Genomic DNA, 18891 nt, shown 5'->3' with positions numbered 1-18891 from the left:
GGAGAAAATACCCAACATTGACTGGGGGCTCGTCCGGGATCTCAACAATACCGGAGGTGTCCAGCGGAGGTCGTCAAGTCCAGACGTAAATCCTTGGCCAAGGTCCGATCGATTGATCGTGTCTGCCATTGTCGGCCACCGTTGGCATCGTCTGGTTGACGAGATTTTCCCGAAGAAGACAGACAGGAAGTCGAGTCAGTGAGCAGAATTTCTTTGTAAACAGTACTGAGTGAGTGGTGATCAGATCACATAAACAGTTAAATTCCGCAAGCGATGATACAGAATCGTCTGTTAATGCAAAGCAGTTAAACTCTGTAAGGAGGGTGCGGACTCCTCTGTTTATATACGCGTACCGGTAGGGGATAAAAGTGATCACATAAAACAGTTAAACTCCGTAAGCGATGATACAGAATCGTCTGTTAATGAAACACAGTTAAACTCTGTAAGGAGGGCGGACTCCTCTACGGTTGCGAGGGACGCAAGTAGTTAAATTCCGGAAGGAGGATACGGACTCCTCTGTTTTAATACGTAAAGGAAATCCCGGGTAGAAATACGTGCACTGTAAAAAAGTAGTTAAATTTGGCAGGGACGGCGGAGTCCCCTAATGCAGGACATTAGTTAAATTTCACGGGAGGGCGAGCTCCCCTGGGCTAAGAATACGCGTACGATTATTAAAAGTGTTTCTATGTGTAAATAGTGTTTTGTGTAAGTGTAAATAACTGTGTGAAAGTGTAATACTTTGGACAACGTTAGTGACAACCGTGCGTGTGGAAGCAGCAGGCAAGTGATTCCGCTTCCTACGGGGAGGTGAAAGGAATCAACCACACGACGGCAAATTAATTGTCACGTCCAAAGAAAGTGTGAAAACTTCAGATTTAGAACACCCTAGGTGTGCCCCCGTCTGAAGTCCAAATTATAACAAGGGATAATAAAAATGGGGGGTAAGACGTCTATAAATAAGGAAAATTTATCAACTGACGACTGGAAATTTATGGAAACAAAAAAAAAATCCAAAAACAACAAAAAATTGGAGACCTGGATTAATAAACATGACTTTGACGGACGACTGAACCTGATCAGCATACAGAAGCTAAAGAAGGAGTTAGAACAGCAACATAAAGGTGATGAGAAAAAGATGCAGAAAGTAGGGGCAGATTTAGTGGCATTTTGGGAGGAGGAAGCAGAGAACAGACAGAAGGGAGCAGAGAAGCGACAATTAGAGAAAGCAAGGAAAAAGAAAGCTGTAGGTAAGGCAGAAGAAGATGTGATAATTCAGCACAGAGAACCAGAACAGCCTCAGCAACCACCGCCGGCTGGATCGTCGGTGACAACAACACCTTTATCTCCTCTACCAGAGGATGACGATGTACCGCCACCACAGTATGATTTGACGGTAAAACCTAAGGTAAAAAGAGAAAAACCAGAAAAACCAGAAAAACCACAAACACGCAGTCAAGCGAAAGTGCCCACAGCCCCTCCCATGGTGGAACACAGTGACCAGGGAGGTGCCTATCCTATGATAGAAGTACCAAATCCTCGTGCAGGAACAGCAGGACAGCGATCAACCATGCTCGTATATCGAACATGGAATGCTGATAATATCAAAGCAGCAGTCGACATGATACCATCGCCACATGTCGATATCGAGGGATTTATGCAGGATATAGAAAACATTAGAAGTTCTTACCACCTTAGTGGACCTGAAGTCCAACAGGTGTGGATGAAAGCATGTGGCCCTAAATGGAGTCAGATACGCGGAGACTGGAATCCTGCAGACCAGGATGGCGTACCATTGCCACATGATGATCCAGTCTTGAAAACAAGAGTGGAAGCTATGATTACACGTGCAAAAGGTGTGTTAGGACCAAAGATAAATTATACTGAAATTACCAGGACAACTCAGAAAGAAGGAGAACCATGGATAGAGTTTAGATGCAGATTTGAGAGTGTATTTAGAGTCCATAGTGGCATATTGCCAGGAACACCAGTGTATGAAAACAAATTGAAAAATGTTTCACCTGTGAAGCTGACAATGACCGATTTGATTCATGATGGCAACTCAACAGCTGTCATAACAGTAACAGGCGCCACTGAAGATGTTTTAAAATTGAGATTCACAGGTATGCCATTACATGTGTCACTTTGTAAGCCATATTTGACAGAATGGCAAGAATTGGGACTGACAGTCATAACAGCTTTGTCAGCCACTGATTGGAGCAGAGTTGGACCACGAACGGAGTTCAGTCCATCAACTAAATTGTATAAAGTGCCAGTTAATGTCTCATTGGTGCTGACAGCTGGAACACATATTGATGTGTCCACTTCACAATCCTGAGTGTTTCAGTTGAGTCCTGAAGAGGATGATCTTCTCTCTTCTGTACCATCAGGATTGTGGACAACAGGTCCTTCAGACGTAGGACTGATTAAAAATGCACAACCTGTAGTTATAAGACCAAAAACAGAATACAGACCATGTGTAAGACAGTATCCATTGAAACCTGATGCAATTGAAGGAATCAGGCCGGTAATAGAGAATTTATTAACAGCAGGAGTAATAGTGCCATGTCCAGATTCACCATGTAACACACCCATATTTCCTGTAAAAAAGGCTCCGCCCTCAGTGGGATGGAGATAGATTCAAGATCTGCAGGCAGTAAATGCTGCTGTGATTAAAAGAGCACCATGTGTACCAGATCCGCACACACTGTTAAGCTCATTGAGATTAAATTCTAGTTGTTTTTCTGTAATAGATATCAGTAATGCATTTTTTTTTTTCTCTGTGCCAGTACACCCAGATAGTCAATTCTGGTTTGCTTTTACCTTTAAAGGACAACGATATACATTCACCAGATTACCGCAGGGTTACGCAGAAAGTCCAACTATTTATTCTCAAGTCATGTCAGCATGTTTAGCCAATTTCGTTCCACCGGCAGATAGCCAAGTGTTAGTGTATGTTGATGACATTTGATTGCCTCTGACACACGAGAAAACTGCATAACTGACACAGTAGCATTATTATGTTTCTTATTTGACAATGGCCACAAAGTGAGTAAAAGCAAAGTTCAGTTGTGTAGGGATAAAGTAAAATATTTAGGACATGAATTATCAGCCACAGGGCGTACTATCCTGTCTGACAGGAAGGAAGCAATTTTACATGCTCCAAAACCACAAACCAAAAAGCAGATGATGTCATTTCTTGGACTGACTAATTACTGCAGGGCATGGATTCCCTGTTATGCAGAATTGACTAGTCCACTTTCTGATTTGATGTACAAGGATGATATTTCAATGTCAACCGTGTTGGAATGGAACAAAGAAGCTGAGGAAGCTTTTGTAAAAGTAAAACAAACATTAGTGTCATCCACAGTTTTGGCACTACCAGATTATAGTAAACCATTCATTCAAACAGTTGATTGTAAGAATAAGTTCATGACTAGTGTTTTGGTTCAAGTGTATGGCTCAAAATTAAGGCCAGTTGCCTACTACTCATCTAAATTGGATGCAGTAGCAAGTGCTCTACCACCATGCGTACAGGCTGTTGTTGCAGCCTCTATGGCTGTTCAAAGTAGCAGTAATGTTGTTCTATTCCATCAGTTGACACTGGAAGTTCCACATGCAGTTTCTGCACTTCTGTTGCAGACAAACATGAGCCTTTTGTCCCCAGCAAGACATCTTTCGTGCATGTCCTTGCTATTATCACAACCACACCTTACGGTAGAGCGCTGTACGACATTGAATCCATCCACATTGATACCTTTACCTGAGGATGGTGAGCCGCACAATTGTCTTGATGTAGCTACGGTCTGTACGAAAGCACGCCCAGACCTCCAGGACACACCCATCCCAAACAGTACAATTGTGTATGTGGATGGTTCTTCCACTGACAAAGCTTATGGACAAACACAATCTGGATATGCTGTTGTCACAAATTCAGAAGTATTGGATTCTGCTTCATTGCCATCGTCATTTTCAGCACAAGCAGCTGAATTAGTTGCTTTAACTGCAGCTTGCTATCTGTTTAAAGGTACGGCTGTATCAATTTATACAGACAGCCAGTACGCTTTTAGCACAGTGCATGTGTTTGCAAAACTGTGGGAAGAGCGTGGAATGGTGACATCATCTGGAAAGCCAGTGACTCATGCCACACTCCTAACTGCCCTACTGCAAGCTGTGAAGTTGCCTCAACAAATTGCTATATGCAAATGTGCGGCTCACACCAATGGCTCTGACAGTGTTTCAAAAGGAAATGACGTTGCTGACAAAACCGCAAAGGCGGCAACAGCTCTTTCTATTTTTCTCCTATATGACACCCCTCCGGATATGACCACAAAAGAAACCCATATTGCCAAAAAATATGTTTAAATGGGCAGCTATTATGAGCCATGGCGTGACGCATGTCTCATCAGGGGGTATGATATCGCAATTGCAATCTATTTTTTGTCTTTATGGGTTCGATGCATATGCAAAACAGCATTGTAGAGCATGCATGACGTGCAAAACACAACTCACAAGGCAATTTGAGACCCCAAAGAGGCAAATTTCCAACACCACAATATCCCTTTCAAGTGATTCATATGGATTATATACAGCTGAGTAAACATGAAGGGAAGGAATTTTGTTTAGTCATAATTGATGCCTTCTCAAAATGGGTAGAATTGTTCCCTACAAAACATGCAGATGCACTTACAGTGGCTAAGGCATTGTGCAAAGACATCATTCCATGATTTGGAATACCAGAAACAGTCTATTCAGATAATGGAGCGCATTTTGTTAATACAATAGTGCAATACGTAGGAGAAGCGCTACAGGTCAATCTCAAAAATCATTGTGCTTATCAACCACACAGTGCCGGATTAGTGGAAAGGACAAAGGGCACATAAAAGGGCGCAATAAAAATAAGATTAAGGAAATGTATAGAAGAGACAAAACAAACCTGGATTGAATGTTGGACCTAGTAAAATTGTATATGAGAATAACACCAACACCATCAGGGTTAACACCATTTGAGATACTTTATGGACGACCATATCGTCTACCAATTTTGACATGGATACTAAAACAGCAGATGAGGAACAAACATTAGCAAATTTTATGAAAAAGACATTAACACAGAAAGAGATAACTTAAACACATTTACTGCCGAATAATTTTGATCTTCCACAGGACGGCCTTCCAGTAGTCTAGCCAGGAGACTGGGTGTTCATCAGAGTCCAGTCCTCGTTGGGAAGGTCTATACCAAGTGCTGTTAACAACACCAACTGCAGTAAAGATAGCGGAGAGATCAACGTGGATACATCACTGTAAGATACAGCGTGTGTTGGCGGCCTCCACAGTGGAAGGGGAAGTCTGGCTACAAAGGGAGTCTATTTAATTAGCAATAGATTGTCTCAATGCCAGTGAAGCAGGGAGATCCTTGCACTATTAGGTGAGGTGGTTAACAACACTGTATCCTAGCAATCATGACTGAACTACAGCAGACCCCGGAGCGGCGTGCTCAGCGCCGCCGCTGCCGGACTGTTGGTAGGGCAGCCGGTTGCGTTGTGATCTTAGTGTGTTTCGTGCTCCTCGGATTCCTGGCCTGGTGGTTGACCCAAGAATTGCAGCTCACTGTGGACCGAGCCAGAGAACAACGCAAGCAACGTCAGAAGAGGTTTATTCATAATGTGAATGAGACAGATGGACACCCTCATATATACCATACTAATATGTGGTACAGATATGTTCATTTATTGGCTATGGAATTACGTTACTAATTGTTATGTTTGTTCACAGATACCTATATCCTCAACACACCCAGCTCTGACGGCTAAACCGTACCCTGCTAGGGTGACAGAATGTCTTATCATACGGATGCATAATCAAACTGTATTTCGGGGGCAACAGTTCTCAGCAAATCTGATAAGATGTAACACCACTTGCCTCAGTGCAACCACTTATATGATAGGGATTTCAACAGAGGACGTACAAGCGTGCCCAAGTGCTGCTCCATTGACTAGACTGAAGGGAAATGCAAAAATATCATCACGTTAAATTGTCATCACAACGGCCATTCCCGATTTGCTTTTACGGGACAGGGAATAAAAATGTAGGTAAAATTAAGAAACGTCTGTGTACCCAAACGTATGTTTTATCAAATAATTTAAGCCTAACCAAAACATAATATGTGGATGGTACTTATCTTCATCACATTGGACGGGGATGTAATTATACAGGCTCCTGTCCATGGGGAACGGATGAATCATGTGCTTATGTTAGTAAGTTTTTGCTACCACCTGTAAATGGTACTCCGGTGTATGATGACATCTATTGGCTTTATGGTTCCAGACTGTACATGAGTCTCCCACCAAATTGGGGTGGTGTGTGTGCACCTACCCAGGTGACTGACCATACATATGTGGTAGGACCTCCACAGAGAAGAATGGCAGCACCAGACGGAGGAGATTGATATACCCAGATGTGTTACCACATGATCACATGTGGGGCTCGGATGTACTAAAGGACCAAAAAATTGTGGTCTGTAGGAGATAAAATAGCACATTCATTGTTCCCCTGGATAGGAGTGGGAAAAAATTCATTAATGATTGAAACTCTGAATTATCGATTGGGTCTGTTCATGAATGTAACTAAAAAAATAGTAGCAGCTCAAAACACTGAAATAGATGCTTTATGTACCATGGTGATGCAAAATCGCATGGTTTTAGACTTGCTTACTGGTTCACAGGGAGGAGTTTGTGTTGAACATGCTGTACTTTCATCCCAGACTCCATTCATTCAGTGGATATGCAGGACGCATTGGAAGAGCTGAATAAACTTCGTGATGCAATGCATAAAGACACCCTAGCCGTGAACCGGTGGAATCCCTGGTCCTGGTTGACTTCAGGACCATGTTGGCAGTTACTATTGAAAATGGTGACACCAGTTATTATAGTCCTAATTCTGATTGGACTTTGCATGTGTTGTGTGATCCCTTATATCAAAACAATGGTTGGCAAAATGGTGTCAAATACATTTGTACAGTGTAATCTGGCTTTCCAACAAACTATGCCAAAATATGAAGCATTGAAACAGTCAGACCTTAGTGGAGAAAACTGTAATGACTGTACTGAGAATTATGATGATATTGAAAAGCTCACAACTCCAGTTCAAGCTTGAACTGTTGACGTGATGAGTTAACACACTCTTAGCCTATGAAGCTTTAGCTGAAAAAGTAATAAGACAAGTGGTGTAGTCGAATAATACAGAAAAAACAGTTCATTTATACCAGTCGGTAGGAGTGATGTATGGTGGTGGTGTGGTGATAACAGAATCTTTGACAGACTGCCACGAAATGTGTCAGGTTATTGTGCATTAATATCATTATTGTTACCCATGACCCCTGAAGACGTTACGACATATGCAGCCTCTCTTATTCCTGAGGATTGGCAGAAAGGCATAGCCAGACATAGAGTAAAAAGAGATTGGAAAGGAGTAGGAAATCCAACATATATTGACGCAATAGGAGTCCCCAGAGGAGTGCCTGACGAGTATAAACTGGTTGATCAAATAGCAGCTGGATTCGAATCTTCCATCTGTTGGTGGTGTTCAATTAATAAAAACGTGGACAGAATAAACTAAGTTAATAAACTAACTAACTAAGCTGGGTGATGCCTACTGTATGTTTAACAGGTGATAAACAGGTGGGAAATGTTAAGGATTTTATATATATATATATATATGTTATCACTGTTAAACATTTGTACCTTCATCTTCTTTCTTATGAAAACGGTGTTGTGCTGTTTGCACTTCACCCTGAGAATGTACGTGTTATTCAACCTTGTTTTAGCTTTGTCTTCTTTCTTATGAAAACGGTGTTGTGCTGTTTGCACTTCACCCTGAGAATGTACGTGTTATTCAACCTTGTTTTAGCTTTGTCTTCTTTCTTATGAAAACGGTGTTGTGCTGTTTGCACTTCACCCTGAGAATGTACGTGTTATTCAACCTTGTTTTAGCTTTGTCTTCTTTCTTATGAAAACGGTGTTGTGCTGTTTGCACTTCACCCTGAGAATGTATGTGTTATTCAACCTTGTTTTAGCTTTGTCTTCTTTCTCATGAGAACGGTGTTGTGCTGTTTTGCACCTGTCTTAACCAAGCCTGAGAATTCAATTTTGTTTTAGCACTCTGGGGTCAATCTGAGCTGGGAATGAAGGGCTGGATGTACTTATTATTATAATATAACTTTGTTTTCGCAGCCTCTAACGACTGGGAGTAAGAGAACGTTTGACTGTTGTGATGTGGTGCTTAGTGTGAAGGAGTGTGAAGGACAGGACACTTCAGGCAGATGCAGAACAGCTGATAACTGCAACAGACGAACGAGATGTGCTGACCTGTGTAAAAGAAAGTGTCCTTCCTTACAGCTGCACTTATTGACGTATGCGTTATGTTACGGGAAGAAACTTGTCTTGCGTCATCACCCCCCACCCTTAGGACAAGTTTTTTGTTTATGTGATGAGGGCGTCTCTTAATAAAAAGAGCGAAAAGCAGGCCAGACTTTAGTGTAGCCTTGGTGTACAGCCTGGCCGCACTCCGCGCGTAAAATTTGACTTTCTGTCTCACTGGTGTTTCTTGACTCTGTTTGTCTTGTTAAAGGTTTTAAAAATGTTTGGAGGAGAAAATACCCAACAATCACCTCAAAATCTCTCATCAGCCGTTAAAATTTTCACCGAAAACCAGCTTCATTTTTTGAACCGTGTCCACTTCGATGTGTCTCACAGGTTTAGAAAAAATTTTGATCAAACAAAGCGCCAGTCTCTCAGCAACTTCTCAGACAAAGGAATTCTGACGAGGGGCTGGACGACTCCTCCCACAAGGAATGCTCACAGGCGAATGACGTCACCGACAGGCGTGGAAAAACTCACGCATGCGCACGAGGGTTCAAGCATGTCTGACGTAAAAACATATGAATGAAAGCCATATAGTTTTTGAAAAAAATAAAAAGGACCTATACTTTATTGACAGACCTCGTAGAACAGCTCGTCCTTTCAACTGATCTTCATAGAAACCTAGGATACTGTTGAATTACTTTGTGCCAAACAACACTTCGAGAGACTCAGTTGAGGTGTGTCACTTTCATCATGAGGCAACATTGTGACCATGTGGCCCAGATCTCTGGGCATGATCCAGCATGCAGGTGCCTCAGTATTCAGGACCCCAGGAACTGGATATGGTCAAGGGGATGTTCACTTTTCACCAGGCGTATCGTGTATTCTCTGTCTTTCAAAATATTTCAGAAAGGTGATTTGTATACATGGTCTACAATGCAATGCAGTCCTTTTACCATTGTATATTCTGTTGCTTGCAGGAATAGTGGTTTTGGCCTAAACTCCATGTGTGCACGTGTGGCGGGCATCCTTGCTCCACTCATCAGACTGCTGGAGGTCTACCATTACACCATCCCCATGCTGACATATGGGATCATCCCAATTATTGCTGGAGGTTTGGCTTTGTTACTGCCCGAGACCCTCAATGTTGAACTTCAAGACCACATTGAACTGAAATAAGCTCAAGAGTTATTGTAGCATAAAAAAACATGCTGTAATGGAACAAATGGATAAATACTCAAGATTATAAACACTAAGTTGTGTTTCTTTTTAAGAATGTTTTTTTCCATTTCAAAAAACTATTCATCCTCACAGACAACTGATTCTGTGCTGAACAAGTTAATGAAGAGCCAAAGTATAATTTATACAAAATTACAGTCACATGTTCATATTTGTGTGCATGTTGTATAAAGTTTTACAGTTTTGTTGTTTTATATGCAGGCACAGAACAGCTGGTGAGGTGTGTTTCACTTTGACAAGACTAATCACAGTTGATCAGTATTTGATTTTGGGTTGATGTGGAAAATATACACACACACACACACACACACACACACACACACACACACACACCACACACACACACACACACACACACACCACACACACACACACACACACACACACACACACACACACACACACACACACACACACACACACACACACACCCAGAAAGTATTCACAGTGCTTCACTTTTTTCCACATTTCATGCTACAGCCTTATGGGGGATTTTCATGCTTACGGGTTTCTTAGGTCGAAGTAAAAGTTGTCAACACTGGCTGAAGCAAATTCACAGTGCCACTGCTCTGTGCCGCTCTGCAATTCCAACAAACAACACAGCCGTACATCAGCTTTCACTTACAACCCCAACCCCAATTCCAATGAAGTTGGGACATTGTGTAAAATGTATAATGTAAAATAATCTACAGTCCATAATATAATCAGAAGATTCAGAGAATCTGGAGAACTTTCTACATGTAAGCGGCAAGGCCGAAAACTAACATTGAATGCCCGTGACCTTCGATCCCTCAGGTGGCACTGCATTAAAAACAGACATCATTGTGTAAAGGATCTTACCGCGTGAGCTCAGGAACACTTCAGAAAACCATTGTCAGTTAACACAGTTTGTCGCTACATCTACAAGTGCAAGTTAAACCTCTACCATTCAAAGCGAAAGCCATACATCAACATCATCCAAAAATGCCGCCGCCTTCTCTGTGCCTGAGCTCATTTGAAATGGACAGATGCAAAGTGGAAAAGTGTGACGAGTCCACATTTCAGATTGTTTTTGGAAATGATGGATGGCGTGTCCTCCAGACAACAGAGGAAAAGACCATCCAGATTGTTACCAGCGCAAAGTTCAAAAGCCAGCATCTGTGATGGTATGGGGGTGTGCTAGTCCACATGGCATGGGCAACTTACACATCTGTGATGGCACCATCAATACTGAAATGTACATCCAGATTTTGGAGCAACACATGCTGCCATCCAAGCAACGTCTTTTTCAGGGACGTCCCTGCTTATTTCAGCAAGACAATGCCAAGCCACATTCTGTACATGTTACAACAGCGTGGCTTCTTAGTGAAAGAGTGCGGGTACTAGACTGGCCTGCCTGCAGTCCAGACCTGTCACTCATTGAAAATGTGTGGCACATTATGAAGCGCAAAATGTGACAACAGAGACCCCGGACTGTTGAAAAACTGAAGTCGTACATTAAGCAAGAATGGGAAAGAATTCCACCCACAAAGCTTCAACAATTAGTGTCCTCAGTTCCCAAATGCTTATTGAGTGTTGTTAGAAGGAAAGGTGATGTACCACGGTGGTAAACATACCACTGTCCCAGCGTTTTTGAAATGTGGGCATCCATTTCAAAATGAGCAAATATTTGCACAAAAACAATAAAGTTTATCAATTTGAATATTAAATATCTTGTCTTTGTTCCGTATTCAATTGAATATAGGTTGGTTCATTCGCTCCGTCCCTCCCTCTGTTTTTAGATGTGTACGAGGTCTGTTAGAAAAGTATCCGACCTTTTTATTTTTTTCAAAAACCATATGGATTTGAATCACGTGTGATTGCATCAGCCAAGCTTGAACCTTTGTGCGCATGCGTGAGTTTTTTCACGCCTGTCGGTTGCATCATTCACCTGTGAGCAGGCTTTGTGTGAGCACTGGTCCACCCCCTCATCATTTTTTTATTGCGAATAAATATCTGAACGATTTGGAGCTTTGCTGCAATAATTTTTTTCCAGAAACTGTAAGACACCTCCAGGTGGGCACCTTTCGGAAAATTAATATGGCTTTCAGGGATGATTTTATGGGGATTACACAGATTAAGGAGTGATCCAGACGGTTTAAAGACCGCCCACAACTGCTGAGAGCGCGGCGCGCTCCGAGCGCCGATCGACAGGCTCAAACCCCGCTGAAACAACCAGATCATTTCCAACGTGAAGGCTTTGTTGATCCGGGACGTCGTCTGACTTTCACAGAAAGGCAGAAGGCGTGGACATCAGCACTTTTTTGGCACATTCCACTGTTACAGGAGTTTTTTTCATGGAAAAAGAAGCGGATGAATGCACCACCGTGCCGCTCATGGCGCGGGACAAAACCACCTCTGTGTTGGTATCACAGGACGGCTTTCAGGTGGATTTCTTTTGGAGAGGTCAGGGCTGTCAGGGGGCTAACTACCTGACTGTAGCCCTTAATGAACCTCCTATAGAAATTAGCGAAGCCGAGGAACTGTTGCAGCTTCCTACGGCTTGTTGGTTGGGGCCAACCTCTCACCGCCGCAACCTTGGCCAGATCAGGGGCGATGGAGTTAGTGGAGATGATAAACCCCAGGAAGGACAAAGACGTGCGGTGAAACTCGCACTTCTCGCCCTTCACAAACAGTCGGTTCTCTAACAACCACTGCAGGACCTGACGTACATGCTGGACATGGGTCTCAGGATCCGGAGAAAAGATGAGAATATCGTCCAGATATACGAAGACGAATCAGTGCAGGAAGTCCAGCAAGACGTCGTTAACCAAGGCTTGGAACGTCTCGGGGGCGTTGGTGAGGCCGAACGGCATGACCAGGTACTCAAAGTGACCTAACGGGGTGTTAAATGCCGTCTTCCATTCGTCTCCCTTCTGGATCCGAACCAGGTGATACGCATTTCTAAGATCCAGCTTAGTAAAGATTTTGGCTCCATGCAGGGGGGTGAACACAGAATCCAACAATGGCAACGGGTATCGGTTGCGAACCGTAATCTCATTCAGCCCCCTGTAATCAATGCATGGACGGAGTCCGCCATCTTTCTTGCCCACAAAAAAGAAACCTGCCCCCATTGGGGAGATGGAGTTCCGGATCAGCCCGGCAGCTAATGAGTCCCGGATGTAGGTCTCCATTGATTCGCGCTCAGGTCGTGAGAGGTTGTACAGCCTGCTGGACGGGAACTCAGCGCCTGGAACCAATCAATGGCACAATCGTACGGACGGTGCGGGGGAAGGGTGAGTGCCAGATCCTTGCTGAAGACGTCAGCAAGATCGTGGTACTCAACCGGCACTGCCGTCAGATTGGGAGGGACTTTGACCTCCTCCTTAGCCTGTAAACTGGGAGGAACCGAGGATCCTAAACACACCTGATGGCAGGTTTCGCTCCACTGAACCACCACCCCAGACGGCCAATCAATCCGGGGATTGTGCTTCAACATCCATGGGAAGCCCAAAATCATGCGGGAGGTAGAAGGAGTTACAAAAAACTCAATCTCCTCCCGATGGTTTCCAGACACCACCAGAGTTACTGGTTGTGTCTTGTGTGTGATTAAAGGGAGGAGGGTGCCATCTAGTGCCCGCACCTGCAATGGCAAAGGAAGCGCCACCAGAGGGAGCCCTACCTCCCTTGCCCATCTGCTGTCTAGCAAATTCCCTTCTGACCCCGTGTCCACCAGTGCTGGGGCTGGAAGGGTTAAATCCCCGCTCAGGATTGTAACTGGGAGTCGTGTGGCAATCTGTGTGTGTCCCACGTGAATGTTTTGACCCCCCCTTAGCCCAGTCTCTGAGGGCGGTTTTGTTGTGGCCGTTTGGGGCAGTTTTTCTGTGTGTGCTCCTTTGAGCTGCAGAGAAAACACTCCCCGCGGACCAGCCTCCTCATTTTGGCCCTGTGCGTTTCCCTAACAACGTCAGCAGGGGGAGCTGTTGCCCCACGGAGCGCTGTGGCTGTGGAGCGTGGGGAGGGCGGCCCCTTTTCGAACCCGGTAGGGAGAGGGACGGCGCGTATCCGGCCATGTCCTTCGCCTCGCTCCCGACGGCGTTCCTCCAACCGATTGTCTAACCATATAACGAGAGCGATAAGCCCATCTAAATCCAGCGGTTCCTCCTTAGCTACCAGATGCTCCTTCAGGACCGATGACAGTCCGTTTATGAAGGCGGCGTGGAGCGCAACGTTATTCCAGCCGGATCTCGCAGCCGCAATGCGGAAGTCGACTGCATATTTGGCTGCGCACCGGCGCCCCTGTCACATTGACAGCAGCATTGTTGAAGCGGTCTCTCCTCTGTTAGGGTGATCAAACACTGTTCTGAACTCCCTCACAAACCCAGTGTATGCTGATAACAACCGTGAGTTCTGTTCCCAGAGCGCCGTAGCCCAGGCGCGTGCCTTACCCCGAAGCAGAGTAATCACATAAGCTATTTTACTAGCATCTGACGCGTACATGACGGGACGTGCGAAGACGAGCGAACACTGCATGAGAAAGTCCACGCACGTCTCCACACAACCTCCGTATGGCTCAGGAGGGCTTATGTATGCTTCAGGGGATGGTGGGAGGGGTTGTTGAACCACCACTGGAACGTTCATATCCTGCACAGAGTCGGCAGGAGGAGGAGCTGCAGCAGTGCCCTGAGTGCTCGCCGCCACCTGCGCGGAGAGAGCCTCCACCCTGCGGTTCAGGAGGATGTTTTGCTCGGTCATTTGATCCAACCAAGCCATAAAGGCGGTGAGAATGTGCTGCAGCTCACCAATCACGCCTACTGCAGACGCCTGCGCTCCCTGCTCTCCCATTGGTCGTTCAACAGCCGGGTGACGCCCCTCGGAGTCCATGACGCTGGCCGAGATATCCTGTTGTGAAAGTGTAGTGACACGGACCCACAACAGGGGGCGCAAATGAACGGTCAATAGATAAGCCAAAAACTAACAATTTAATGTTGTGAAGGAGCACAACGAATACACAGACAATCTCAGAATATGATTACAGTCAATCCACAAAGGTGACGTGTGGGCAGGCTCGAGGATAGAAGACGTCTGTCCTGAGAAGAGCCGGAACCACACGATTTCCGCCGCCACCGAACCTGGTGAATACTGGAGCCGCCAAGTCCCGAATTCCCAGGTGATCACCGTCCCCGACTGTCGGATCTGGTACTGCTGGCGAAGAACAAAGACAGTCAAGTGTGGGTGTGTGTACACCCCGTAACAACAACGGTGGGAATGCCACCTCCACCTCTCACACACACTCGTGCAGCTCCTGTCTCAAACACTTATCTGGCTGGGGTGTGAAGCGAAGCCGTCGCTGATTACGCCAATCTCCCAGATAAGGCACTCCACAGGAAAACAGCTGTAAAACGAGTTCAGACTAAGACACAGTTAGTTTTAAGGCTGAGAATATTACCTCCAAAGAAGTACGATATCTCGGCGATGAGGTGGAGATGACGTCTGGGTTTTATGGAGTGAGATGATGAAGAATGAGTGACAGCTGTCAGGAATTAATGAGTGACAGCTGTCACTCCTGGCTGTGTCCGTGGCGGCAGCGCCCTCTCGTGCCTGAAGCCCGCACTTCAGCCAGGGCGCCCTCTGGTGGTGGGCCAGCAGTACCTCCTCTTCTGGCGGCCCACACAACACACTTTCTACACAGTAAATTTTGCCGAGTAAAATTTACTCTGCTGGTAGAGTTAAATGTAGTCTACCACAGTGCTAAATCAACTCTCACAGTGTAAAAACAATGTTTATTGGTGTATAAACATTTGATTGGACAAGACGACAGAGCTGATTTCACTCTATAATACAGTGTATTTTACTCTATTTAGACTGGGACCAAATGTTATCCCAGCAGCGTAAATTTTACTCAGCAAAATTTACTGTATACATTTTGCATCCAGACAGTTCTAAGTCCACTCCGTTATCAGGGATGATCTAGGTTTCTTATCTTGCAATTACAGTGTACACGTTTATGATGGATTAATGATTCAGGAAACATTTATTACTCTGTTTTAGCTGACACCTTTGTCTGATGAAGACACACTGCAGATTCAGTCAAATACCAACATGGGTAATGTCGCGGCTCGTCTTTTTGGTCTTCTCAGGATGTCGTCTTTTAGATAACACAAACTAATTGCAAGTGATATGCTAGAAAGAGGACACAACACTTTAGAATAATTCAGCCTTAAGCAAGATAAAATGCACAGAGTTTTTAAGTTTATTTAAGCCTTCGACACAAAGCTTAGACAAACTGAGTCCTCTAGAGAGACTGAATATGACAACCGCGCTCGTCTATTTATTGGAGACCCGCGGGCATCGCTCCTCCTTCGACTTTTTTATTTATTTCATTCCCAAGACATGGTTTTCTATTGGAAGCGTCCTCTAGTGAACCCTAAGCAGGTGTTAGGCCATTATTTCAATGTGACAAACGCTCCCATTAAAACATGAAGGATTTACAACTGATTTTTTTAAAAGACCTTCAGCCACAGGTGCAGCTGGCCTGAGGCCCCCTCCGCACGTGGCCTCAGCCACACGTGCAGCTGGCCTGAGGCCCCCGCACGTGGCCTGCGGGAAAGCACCTAAAAGGCCTTGGAAAGCCCCTGACAGACTAAATGACTAATAGAGCCCTTTTTTTGGGTTGAACACCTGCTAGTTCAACCAGAGGACATACAGTTCGGATCAGGACACTTGATAGTTCATCACAGTTCAAATATGGACCTAAAAATCTTCTACAGTCCCTCCTCTGGTACTCGAAAGAGTCCCATTACATCAACTATACTCTTGGGTTGTTTACTGACAAGACATCCTCATTTGTGCATTGCAATAAAAAAGAAAAACACATCACTCGAGTTACTGATAACTCTGGTGCGGATATGAATATCAGTGATACTTCACACGGTAAATATATTGCAGTGCAGGTGAACCTACATACTAAGGCACAAGGTGAGCAATTAGCTGGATTATATCAACACAAGGTGACATTCAAACATTGAGTTTTGGTGTAATTCAAGGCACTTAAAATGGCCACATAAAACAAGTTACATCAACCTCTTAATCATGGCAAAGTAAAGGCTTCACATTGACATCAGTGCAACCAATCATCTTCTGGCATCTATTGACTCACTCAACCAGAGGCTCCAACCCATTATACTTGGTTCTACATATTATTTTGTTAAAGCGTCACACATTTATTATTTAAATGCATCAAATAACCCCTACGTTACCACTATTTAGTCAACCAATCAAGTAACTATTCTAAGGTTAGCGCAGCTATGTCTAGTTAAATGATAAACACAATAAATGGTTTCCCTTCATGTCCGTCCTTAAGTCATTTGCCTTAGTCAATCGTATAATGGTTTTCATTATAGGCCATTTCTCAACATTCTCCACTTTGTTTTTCTTCTTTTTCAGCTTGTTTTCTAATGCCCGTTTTGGCCAGACACCAGATTTAGGCAATGCATGTCTCTTGAGGCATGCTATAATTTAAGAAAAAAGGGGTCCCTATGGTGCATCTTTACTACTAAATCTACAAACACGCCGTGTAAGGGTCCCCTTTTTATAACTTTGCAATGTGATATCTATGTGTATGCATTTAGCTTTATCTGTGTTACGCAGATGATGGTAAGGACAGACATTTACCCAACCTTCGTTACTAACATATATCCTTCTTTGTTTTATTTACACTCAGATTTCTGAAACCAGTCCGCAATTCAAACTCAAGAACCAAGATCATAGTCCGTGTTCAGTGCCATTACGTCAGTCCGCGCTCCTCAGCATTTACTCAGCATCTGAAGTTTTGGGAGAAGTTGGGGAACATGGGGAGGTTGGCCTTTCAGGGGTAGTGGGGGAAGGATCAGGAATTCTGGCTTTCAGACAGTCGTGCAGTTCTCTGATGGATCTTTCCAGCTCCTTGTGCTGCTTGACCAGGTTGTACAGGGCCCCCAGAGAATTCTTGCCCACATTCAGGGTGGTGGTGGCCAGCCCTAGCTGTTCCCTTTCCATATGCTCCATCATGCAGGCTAGCATGTCCATACTAGACTGAAGACCACACAGTTGAGTATGGAGGCCCTCCTGAGCACAAGAGATGTTGGCATTGTCACGGTGTATCCTGAACAGGTATGCAGCTGTCTGACTTAGTTGTGGCATGATTTCCTCAAATAGCTCATGGGGAATGTGATTTGTGAGGGGCAGGAGCTGCTCCAAGGTTTTTGGAACAGACTCTTGTGGAAGACGAAGCTCTCGAACCAAGATTGCCATGTCCTGTGGGGTGACCATGACCAGATTAAGGTTGTGCAGTCCAGGGGACAGGAAGTACAAGGGGGAAGGCATTTCGTGTGTGGGGGGAGTATTGTTGATGTCGCACAGGCAAGTGGTTGGGACACTCTTGGCATTTAGTAGCCTGTACAAAGCTCCCCTCTGTCCTGGTGGGTGAGTTCGACTAAGGTCCACCCCTGCTGATCCTCCTCCAGAGGTACTGGGCTGATCAGAATATCTCTCCTGCCTTGGGGGTGGAAAGCTGGGGACAGGTCCTAGCAGTGAATTGGGTCTAGGATGCACTCGGGCAGTTGCTGCATATGGCCGACCTTGGCTGCCTCCCCTGGAGGGTATCGTTGCCACTGGCACATGTGACTGTCTCCATGGCATCTACGGAAGGGGTGTGTTCCTGAGTCCAAAGGGTCCTTCAGGTGATGGTGGAGTCCTCGGGCCGACTCTTGCTGCAGGCAGATTCTGTGAAGCCGTCATCGCCAGGTGCTGGAACGATGAAGATCCTTCTGTTGCCAACTGGTTTAGCTGCTGGATGGAAGGCGGCTGTGGCGACCAATCATGTCTCGACCATCCCTCCTGTATATCCTCTTCTCCAAACAGTTCTGAGAGTCCAATCAGACTTGATAGAGGCAGATCAGGCATAGGTCCCTGATCAGGGGAGTCTGGTCTCTCAGCCATACTCCTGTGTCCTAGTAATATACATATACGTTCATTATTACAGCTCCATGTCATTCTTTCAGATATTGTCTATCCTATCCCTCATTTTTGTGGGTGCATGAGTGTGAATGTAAATGTGCGTGCATGTCTTCTTCCTCGTCTACAATATCACCAAGCACGGTCCATCCCAGTCCTCCCTATCTGGGGTATACGCCACAATATTAGGGAGCTGGGGGCTGTCGGGGAGGATAATTGGTATTTCATCCATTTCCATATATTCTGGTTCTCTGTCTGTTTCGTTTTGTGCTTTCTTCTAGGGCTCGGATGGCTAACAGTGGGAGCTGTCCTACTGTGGATGAAAGCAATTTATTGACCAGAA

General features: G+C 44.8%; 1 protein-coding gene across 1 annotated transcript in view; it reads left to right on the top strand.

Moving 5' to 3' along the window:
* The window catches only part of LOC117509052 (solute carrier family 22 member 13-like), a 69424-nt gene extending 59824 nt beyond the window's left edge, over positions 1-9600 (top strand). The window contains exon 9 of the mRNA XM_034168866.1: positions 9338-9600. Coding sequence (XP_034024757.1) covers positions 9338-9536 — 199 coding nt within the window. The 3' untranslated portion in view covers positions 9537-9600. The remainder of the gene's footprint in view (positions 1-9337) is intronic.
* The last annotated feature ends 9291 nt before the right edge of the window (positions 9601-18891 follow it).

The sequence above is a fragment of the Thalassophryne amazonica genome, chromosome 1 (genome assembly GCF_902500255.1).
Source record: "Thalassophryne amazonica chromosome 1, fThaAma1.1, whole genome shotgun sequence".
Lineage (NCBI taxonomy): Eukaryota > Metazoa > Chordata > Actinopteri > Batrachoidiformes > Batrachoididae > Thalassophryne > Thalassophryne amazonica.
Note: the sequence above shows the minus strand (reverse complement) of the source record. Positions and strands in the feature narration are given on the sequence as shown.